Source organism: Montipora capricornis, chromosome 10, assembly GCF_036669925.1.
Source record: "Montipora capricornis isolate CH-2021 chromosome 10, ASM3666992v2, whole genome shotgun sequence".
NCBI lineage: Eukaryota > Metazoa > Cnidaria > Anthozoa > Scleractinia > Acroporidae > Montipora > Montipora capricornis.
Window position 1 is genome coordinate 38517585 of NC_090892.1, and position 10561 is coordinate 38528145.

At 39.8% G+C, this 10561-nt stretch overlaps 1 protein-coding gene across 1 annotated transcript in view; it reads left to right on the top strand.

Moving 5' to 3' along the window:
• The window catches only part of LOC138019035 (TBC1 domain family member 20-like), a 19091-nt gene extending 9239 nt beyond the window's left edge, over positions 1-9852 (top strand). Inside the window, exons 4-9 of the mRNA XM_068865696.1 lie at positions 1118-1212; positions 1683-1774; positions 2669-2770; positions 4074-4215; positions 5623-5813; positions 8090-9852. Of these exons, the coding sequence (XP_068721797.1) occupies positions 1118-1212; positions 1683-1774; positions 2669-2770; positions 4074-4215; positions 5623-5813; positions 8090-8324 (857 nt within the window). The 3' untranslated portion in view covers positions 8325-9852. The remainder of the gene's footprint in view (positions 1-1117; positions 1213-1682; positions 1775-2668; positions 2771-4073; positions 4216-5622; positions 5814-8089) is intronic.
• The last annotated feature ends 709 nt before the right edge of the window (positions 9853-10561 follow it).

A 10561-nucleotide genomic window follows, 5' to 3' on the forward strand; every position in this document is an offset into this window, starting at 1 on the left:
GCTGTGGAGCTGGCAAAATTTTAGACATACATGTAAGAGAGCACATGAACAAAGTTAAAAATGTGCCTGATCGCAGGTTAATGCAGGTCCACCATCATATTCAAAAGGTAGCCCTTATCGTATTTGCGTCTGCTGTGTGAGCAGTCAGGGAACATCATACATGTAGTTTCAAAACGAGGCTTTTGGGTCCCCCATAAATGAAGGTTAGGAAACAAATCGCAACATCAGATGCGATATTATATATTTGTCACATCATTTCGTCATGGTTAGACATTGTATTTGGAATGCATACATGTATGGATGCAACAGTCACAGCAATAAGAATGAACCCCAAAAAATTCTAATGGGTAGAATGGTTATCCTTGCACTGTAGTTTTATGTATGTACTTGTACAAGTACATGTAGGAAAGCACTTTCCGAGCCTAGTGGCCCAACACGCCGGAGCTTATCCCCTCTTCCTTAGCATGAAGCGACAAGGAGTATTTCTACTCCCCCCTGGATGGGATGCTACAATAGTCCATTGCAGGGTTACCCCCAGCCTTAAATTCACTGGTACCCATTCATACACCTGGGTGGAGAGAGGCACCGTGGGAGTAAAGTGTCTTGCCCATTAGAACACAACACAATGTCCCCAGCCAGGACCCGAACCCAGACCACTCGATCCGGAGTCGAACGCACTAACCATGAGGCCACTGCGCCTCCCGCTACTTGTACAAGTAACATGTATAAAATATTTAATGACCTAAATTTAATTTGATTTGCGTTGATTTGTTAATTAACCCTTTCACTCCCAAGAGTGACACTTGTAGATTTTACTCTGTCTAACGCCAGACGATTTTAATCGTAAATGGGGAACCCCACAGGAGTGAAAGGGTTAGTAATTATTTCAATTTACAGTGTGCCCAGTTTTAAGTGCTCCAGTGCTAGAACAATTAGACACTTATTATAAATGAAGTTGCTTTCCTTTCCTTTGTGTTTTAAAGTATGAAAATTATTGATAGAAATGCACTGCAATTTCATTTTCTCAAATGTGCATGTATTGCTCTAACAACCTTTTTGCCTTTACAACTATGTTCTAAACTGACCAGTTCACTTGTTATCCTGAATAAATTATTAGAAATGCGAGCATCGAGGCGGCGTTCACTTCAAGAACAGCTAGTCCGTGTCATCATGAGAGTTTTACAAAGAAATCAGGACCTTCACTACTATCAGGTATGAACTTTACACCTGAAAGAATGCAGATGAACAGTACTTTTTTTTTCAAACATTTTTCTATAGATGTAGATTCTACTATAGATATAGATTTTACTATAGATGCTACAGAGTAATTGGCCCCTTGAACTACAGTGTACCACGTTTCTTTATTATTATAGTCTTGAATATGTGCCACATGCATAAACAGTAACTGTTTATTGTGGAGCACAGCCATTGCTGAAGGTAATTTAATGATGTACATGTTTTTTACAGTAAGGAGTCCAAAAGTGTGACCATTAGTAATTTTGCATTATGTCATTCTCTCATGTATAGACTGGGAGAATTAAAATTAATCATATTGAAGACAGCTTTACTTAGCAGTCTTTGACATTTCCTTGCATATTGCACTGTCAGAATGTGAATTAATTACAAAGTGATTGGGAATTGTGGTGTAAATGTAAATCTTGTGTGTTTGGGAAATTTTCCAGGGCTACCATGATGTAGCAGTAACGCTGTTGCTAGTTGTTGGAGAGGACTTGGCTACAGCTCTTCTTGAGCAAATGTCTCTTCACCAGCTCAGGTACCATAACTAACATGTCCTCATGTGGACTTGTGCCCAATAAAGAAACACTTTTCAGCAGTTGTGCAATAAAAGTAATGGTTTGAACCGGTGTGAATGCCATATTTGAAATTTGGACAGTATGATTAATATTCTGTTCAGTTGATCCTTTGAACATCAAGGAAGAACCATTAATAAAAATGTTGTGGTGGCAGGTTTGGGCAAGGAAATGATTTAAATTTCAGGCCAAAGAGTTAAAATCCCTACCTGCCCATTTGGCAAGCAAACTTGATGACGCACTTGTCTGAGGTGTTCCTTCAATTCTCTAATTATTCCAAAAAAAAAACAGAGCAGGTAAAATTAATATTCTCTCAGACTATTTTTTGCTTTTTGACATCATAAATTTTGAGGTCTTTGATTGATTGAGTGGGTGCTTGCCAGGTGGGCAATGTCAGAGCTTGAAATCTACTTGTCCTGGTTGAACAGACAAGGGTTTTCTGAAGAGATGTATTGATGAGAGAAATTGCCTGGCATTGGACAGGGTGGAAGTGTCATTTCCAGGAAGGGAAAGGGTTTAGTCCCAGCAACATCACGTCAATATTGTTGCCTGGGTGGAATTTAACACCTAGTTCCGATAGGAGTGTCCTGTAGGTTAGAGAAAGAGCATTTTTCACTGTATCGCGGAATCGACCTAAAGAATTCATGTAGCAATTTATTGACTTTTTTATTCTCTTATGAATTTTACTTTAAACCGGTAATTCTCTTCCACTGGTGGCTTGTAAACTTAGTTGGTAGAGCATTTTGCATCCCAACAATCATTATTAGGTTTAACGTATTCTAAGTTTGGTCTGCTTGGTATGCCATCAGGGACTGGTTTTGTGTAAGATAACAAAATGTTTCCCTTTTTTAACCAAGGGATTTCATGGAAGGCACTATGGACAAGACCAACAAAATGCTGGCATTTTTGCATCCAATAATTAGTGAAGCCGATCCAGAGTTAGAGGATTTCCTAGTCAGGTATGTGATTTAAATTGCAAACGACGAAGCATTCAGTAACTGGATAATCAGGTGACATCTTGTATCTGTTCTTTTATGCTGCGAAAATGCCTACCACAACAACAACAAGAGTCACTTCAATAGAATCTCACGAGCACGAATGCTCTTTATTGATTGGGCGACTGCAATTCGCATCAAAGTAACCCTTTTTAATGAGACTGCAACTTTAAAAGTTACCCCAACCACCAACACCTGACCCCCTCCACCCACCCCCATACCTTTAACCCACCTTCCCCGAGTAGCTTGAAGTTCTCAAGCTGCTGAGCCATTCAAATACCTCATGACTTTGTTTGATGGTACATGTAATAATGATAATAATGATAATAATAATAATAATAATAATAATAATAATAATAATTTTATTTAAGTCTCACTCATGCTTATTTCAGATATGTCCAGGTTTGACCCTAATTAGATGCACGCGGATTGCAATAAGCGTCACGAAGTGTCCCCTTGCTCTTCTAGCCAACTTCAACATCACTTGTGCCTCAGAATACAGACAATTTATGTCACAAAGTGTCCCCCAAATGCTGCTCTTTAAGTGAAGATTAACTGCTGCATTTACCCAAAGCTAAAAATAACGCTAACCTTTACCCTTACCTTATTGTTGAAAATAGGTAGCAAATGCTTAGACTTAAAGGGACACTTTGTGTTGGATGTCAAAATTGGGCGTGCATCTAATTAGGGTCAAACCTGGACATAAGTGGGTTATTTAGCTGAGTATGAGTGCTCTGCTAATTAGGGACACTACAAATCAACTGGAATCAGAACAAATCAAGTCAAGTCAAGTCAAGTTAATATAATAATAATAATCATAATAATAATAATAATAATAATAATAATAATAATAATGATAATAACTTTATTTAAGTCTAACTCATGGTTATTTAGCTGAGTATGAGTGCTCTGCTAATTAGGGACTCTACAAATCAACTGGAATCAGAACAAATCAAATCAAATGTTGGTTTTTGAGGAGAGGGGAAAATCGGAGTACCCAAGGAAAACCTCTCGGAGCAGATTAGAGAACCAAAAAACTCATCCCACATATGGCGTCGAATCCGGGAATCGAAACCGGGCCACATTGGTGGGAGGCAAGTGCTCTCACCACTGCACCAAACAATAATGCATTTGCACAATAGAAATGGAGAAACGTTTTTTCGCTTTAATTAAGTAGTGTTTTACCGAGAGCTGTTTGATAGCTCGAGTTTGTCTAGTTTTCTTTGTTTTTTCATGGTTTCCTTACCCAAACCTTTGTAACTGACAGATCTGAAGTGGGTCAAGTATTTGCTTTGAGCTGGCTCATCACGTGGTATGGTCACGTGCTCAAGGATTTTACCTCCATTGTTCGACTGTATGACTTTTTCCTGGCCACCAATCCTCTCATGCCTGTGTATTTTGGTGCAGCGGTAAGTCTTGTTTTCTCTTCTTGTGTCTGTGGAACTGCCTTGAGGAGGATGATATGATACAGTTGATTTACTTTTTAAGTTTAATAACTGGTCTGCTTACTTTATACGACCGGTCCGGCCTTCTCGTACTCAGTATAAATTAGTCTATTTTCCCATACGCTTTTTTGCTGTTTCTTCCGCATCTCGTCACTATAATTTCGTCTCTTTATTCGGTTCTTTCTTGCTCTCTTACTTTGCTTGTCGCTAAGATTTCGCCTGTTTTCTCGCTCTCATTCTCTCTTGTTCACTTTGAGTATCCCTTAGTCGTCGCCTTTCATGCTCTTTCTTCCTCCTTGTGCGACATATTAAAAAAAATATCTACCCTGTTTTTGGTTGTCTTTCAAAATTTTTGCTTGTTTTAATAAAATGCCGTCTCAAATGCAGTGCGTTGGCCATGCAAGTTCCCGCCAAAAAATGCGGGTTCCAGTAGTGCGACATTTTGCGTATTGGCTTACATGAAAAGCTGTACGTACAGACGGAGGGTCGTTCGTTGACGTCATAACCAAACCAAAATTTCTCGCATCGATGGGTTACCATAATTGTTTAACCATCGTGGTCCCCGCGTACGCTTTCGGCCCCTGCCCCAGCTACCTATACTTTGATTAGGAAAAAACGTTACCGGCTTGTGACAATCTAGCTATTAAGCATTTTGCCTTGGCCAGTCAGTACACACATTGAAAGACGAAAGTGAATAGTCAAAGTGATAGTCAATCGCCATGCAGCGGCTTCCTTCTGTATACAAGCTTGCTAGGTCGGCTTTAAAGTCGGTTGCGTTGTACTCGCACTGCGTTTTGAATTCTTTCACGTACTTTAAAAGCACCTCGGCAACTTCGGGTGACCAGGCAAATTTCTTAAGTTTTTTTTTTTTTTGCGCTACTGGATCGCTTGTAAGCTTAGCTTTTCTTCTGGCGGTCTTCTGACTGTTGTTGTTTGGACGCCGGCTCGTCGAAGAAATTGGAGGCGCTCCTCTACATTATTCTCATCACTTTGATGCTTATTTGCGATAGCTTCTGATTGATATCTTCGGAGATATATTAAAATTCAGCCTGGCAGCGAGGCCTAGAGGACAAAAAAACAATACAGAAGCGTCACCCTACTAATAGGGTGACCCTTCTAGGAGGGTGACCCTATCTCCATGTAAACAGGCCCTTATTGCGAAAAGAATAATTAGATTTGTCCTCGAATCAAGCAAAATAAAGCGGTCTACTCGGAATATGAAACTATAAAGTCGTGTCCATTGCGCCTCTGGTCTGTTTGTGGTTATTATTGATTTGGAGAATACCATTCTGTTAGCAAACCATGCTTATTTTCATTTACCTTTCTCATTTTCGACAAAAAATGACGCTTACTCCGTTTGCCGGTTTTCAGCTTATCATTCGTCGCCGTGGTGAAGTTTTGAGTGGTGAATGTGAAATGAGCTATGTACATCACCTCCTCTCTCGTGTCCCCGAGGATCTGCCTGATTACATCGACGAACTTGTCACTGAAGCTCATGCGCTATTTCGTAAATTTCCACCTGAAAAACTTGTCGGGGCTGTGGAGCGCTATCTTAAAGAAAGGTCAGTATGCTAAAATTTGTTGTTGTTGTTGTTGGACTGTAGCATGGTTCTCAAAAAAAAGATCTTTAAATATCAATTTAGGGTGCACCAAATACATGCAGTATGCTTTGAGAAACTGCATCCTCCTAGCATCATAAATTTTTTCCAAAGTGTGTTTCGCTAGCTAATTGGTCATTTTAGACTCCTTCGTAAAGTTGATGCGTTTACCTTTGACTTTGGTGTGTCTACATGTAGCAAACATCAGTTTACAGTTTTGTCTGGTTTTCGCCTTTAATGCTGCTGAAGCAAACCGGCAAGAGGCATGGTGACATCAAAAGCTGCAGTGCAGAACCATCTAAGGAGGGGCATCCTGGACAAAAAAGCAATTGGACTGACTGTGACTTTGCCATTGGATCGTATCCACGTTCCCTTAAATCGTACTTATGTTCCATTGGATCGTATCTACGTGCCAATGGATCATTAGATCGTACCTGTGTTTTTTGGATCATATCTCTGTTCCATTATTCATTAGCTCGTAGTGAGCTCGTACTATAGTAAGTATGTCATACTGTAAATGTCATCCATTGGTTCATTTCTCTTATGGCATTCGGCTGATCTGTAAGCAATTGGATCGGCCTTTTTCGTTTAATCATATACCACTGAGGAAATAGTGTTTCATTGCTATGGTTCGGTCGAAGTCTGTATTTTGTCAGCGGTTAAACAAGAGAGACCACTGAGGCCCGGTTGAGGAGTGTTCATGTTGAGAAAGAGAACTTACTGTTAAATGACGAGTAGTTCGAGATCCAGAGCCAACATATGTTGAAAGGTGTTAACGGGTCTGTTTGACTAATGCCATTCGCAAGCGTTGTTTTTTTGATCTTCTGTCGTCAAAGTTTAGCTCTGACCAATGGTACATAGACGGATACGATCAAATGGAACACAAGTACGACCTAGTGGAACGTGCAATACGATCCAGTGGGACACAAGTCACAGTCCAATTGCATTTTTGTGGAGGATGCCCCTCCATAACCATCCCCCTCGCCGGTTCGGCTGTGAAACGCTTCACGGTTAATTACTTGAAGTTTGATTAGGAAAAATTTAACTGTTATCATTTATTAATCAATAAATCTTTATTTAACTGACCTGTACTTTTGGTAGCTCATAGTCAGTGGAAGCCTGGCATCTTGTGGGGCTGTCCGGCGTCTGCGCATTGTCAGTGATATCATGATTAAGCAGCTGGCCGAAAAAAACAAAACAAAACAAAACATTTGAATTGCTATAAGGCCGCGTCTCTTTGAGAGTTTACGTTCAAGTTGGCATTCTTTGTCGTCATAGTCATTATGGGCGGCAATGGCGTCTAAGGGAATGTCACCGGAAAGCACTTAAAGTTATTGTTTTCTTTTGGAGAGACATCCAGGAATGAACCAAAATGCAAGTGTGTACGGCGATTGTAGATCCTCATCAATTTTTTTTTCGTAGTATTTTAATTCCTCTTGAAATCGACGTTGCTTAGGCTTCTTAATGATTCTCAGGCTAGTATGATGGTGATGTGTCTGGTGATGATTGACCTACCCAATTTTATCGTCTAAATTTTGTTTGATCGTCGGTTTGCTTTTCCTTAGAGGCCCGTAGTTTTTCTTCAATGATGACCTCTTTTTCTTTGAAATAACTAACTAGTACAGTGTAGCGACAATGCAAAGGAATAACAATTGACTTTTGGTTTATTGGTCTCTTTTAACTTAATTACTTAATTTATTCGTAGCTATATAAGTAAACTCTGTGTACATACTTTTTTCCCCTGAGTTCTGTATGCGTCGTTTCTACGAGCTGTTACCGTTCATCTTCTGTGAAGTTTTGCTTTTTATTCGCCACAGTTGTGTAACAAAGTATATTCGTCTCGTTCGTTTTGTACATTTTCATTGCTGTTAGGTTGCGTACATTTGACTTAATTTCTGTTTTTTTTTTCAGTTGATATCTTTTTCCACCATATTTGATCACAATTCGGTTGAGTTTATGACGTCATCGCTTGGCTAATTTGCGTATTTTGAAAACTTGAATATCTGTGGAACAAAAAGAGATATTTAAAAGTAGTAAACAGCATTCTTCTTCTCGTACAGACTACATGTTTATATCTGTAAATGGCTTAGATAGGAAACATGCGAATTTTGTCATAGTAGTACTTTAAGTTCGCTGCTCGTTCACTTCACCCTCACAGCGCCCAACCTCTCCAATGTCATTGCCTTCCTTCAGTGCCCGCTGTTGTAATGACTAAGATCTCATTTTGCCTTTCATTCTAGCACGGCAATTGCCAAACACGATCAGTTTCTTAGAGAGTCAGAGGACCAGAGACCTGACTCTGTTTTACGGCAACGAAGAAAACAACTCTTATCTTACGCAAACAATGAAGTTTTTCCGGATTTTCAGACGCCCGCTCAAGACAACAGCTACACGAAGCTCGCCGTATGGACGTTAACTGCTTCTGTGGGAACTCTAGCGCTTTATGTGTTGAGCACTGCCAAACGATGGATTTAATGCGGTAATCGCTACCTGCCTGTTGTTTGAGTCAGTCGGGAAAGACGTCTGCGAGATATTCAGCTTTGTCTCGTAATCCTATCCAGGTGGTCTGGTGACGTAATTTGAAGAACTGGGAAGAACAATTTTAACGCCGTATCCCACAACCGCGCGCGGGCTTAGGTGTTGTTTCAACTCCCTGCAGTATTGCCATCGCCAAAACTCAACAGATCATTACGTGTCTACCACATTTTCTGTTACTGAATGAACATTCAAGTGGACCCGACAAGTTCTAACCTCGCTTCTGCCAAGTTGAATTCGAAAATAAGGCGGCGCGCGGTTGTGGGATACGGTGTATAATTTTTCTCCCCAGTCCTCCGAAATACGTCACCAGATCACCTGGATACAGTAGCCCGTGGGACAACTGTCCCACTGGCTTTTTAATTGCATCTCATGACGTAACTTTATTTTCCCGTCATGATTTAGGGGGTGCACTTTCTTCCCACTTGGTTGTTAATGTCATCGTTTTCGTTGGCATTATCGTTATGATATATTGTCGGTTCAGTTTTTATGTTTTTTGTTGTTGCATTCTATGTGTATTTGAATCAGATTATGGAATTTATCATAGTTAGCAAAATGAAATAAATTATTATACTATCGCTTCCCTTGGCAAAAACATCAAATACCCTTAATTGCTGCTGAAATATTACGTTACAAAGCATTTATAGTATAGATTTTTAGATAGCTCCTAAGCTCGTAATAAAATAATGGAAAACAAAATTAGGGGAATCACAGGAACCTGACTCTGGTCCATTTTATTTGCGATCGAATATGTTGCATAATAAATAAGAAAAGTTTATTTCTCAACGTTTAAGCCTAACCGTTCATTCGTTAGCTAAGGATATGTGAATAACTATTATTTCTATTCATAAGTAAAAAGATGCTTTCGAGTCCTCAAGTCCTGCAGACGTGAGGAATTGTTTACAAATTACCCCAGCATAGCCTATCACAAAATGGCGTGGCTTACTATTAAGAAACACTGATTACATTTTCTTTCTCACGGCAACATGATGATTTTCCTTTAATTAGGGAGCTTACGAAACGACGACGCCGATGGCAACGATGACGCTACAAAGCAATAGGTTTAGTGAGCAAAAACGATGGCTCTGCACGTGCGTTTTACATTTTGGTACATTTCTTTGCCGTCATCTCCTAAATGACGACGTGAAATGACCAAATTCAAGGTTCTGTGGAGGACGTTAGCACATGACGATGAGTTTTCAGTTCTGTCTCTACGCTTCCAACCCGCTCATACCAGTTTAATTACTCACCAGTTACTACACATTTTTAACGCGAAACGACATGAAATAGTTTCGCAGTGATATAAATAACGCGAACTCGTATTTTTAAATGAAGTCCGCGTAGCCGCCGTCGTCCTCGTTTCGTAAGCTCCCCATTAAGTGAACTAGGTCCTCGATTAGACTATCTATTTTCAGGTGGAAGCTATAACGCTTTAGTGATGTATTAAAAGAAGGTTGTTTTTGCTCTTTCCATCTGTCTTGTTTTTGCATATGTAGCATTCTCGCCTCCGTGCGCGCAAGCACGTTCAACATTTTCTTCACTTTCTAACCTTTTCTTTGGCAGCATTTAGGAATTTAACTGAAGTTAGGTCCCTACTTATTTACTCGACCCTGTGTAGACCATTGGGTGTTTAACTATGCCCAAATAAATACTTGAGGCAAACTTACGCGGGTGGCGTAATATTGTGTGAGTGAACTGAATTGGAAGAAGAAAGCAAATCCAAACGAGGAACTTTATTGTAAGCCAGCTGCTCCGTTCAGAAATATCTGTGGGTTTGTTTCAATCTATTTCGTTTTTGTTTGTTGATTTTCTATTATTTGTAGTCTAACAACCAAGTCTCTCCCTCAATTGAAGGATTATTCTTAATTGTCAATTTGCTCCAAGTGAAGTATTGTCGTTCATTTTGGAAACTGAAAGCTTGATAGGGATCATGGGAAATGAACATATGTTTTTTGAAAAGCCGAACCGCAATGTCTGGACTTGAAGGACTCTAACCTGGAAACGTTTGATTAATAACCCTTTCACTTAACCACCAGAATACCACATCACTATCCAGACTGCAAGGATGTTATTTTTTTTAATGTCAATACTTCTTTCCTTCAATTGCCGCCGTAAACGTGTATTAGCACGCGCTAAGAAGCAAGTTTACACGGTGAAAAATCAGACTTCAAGAGAAA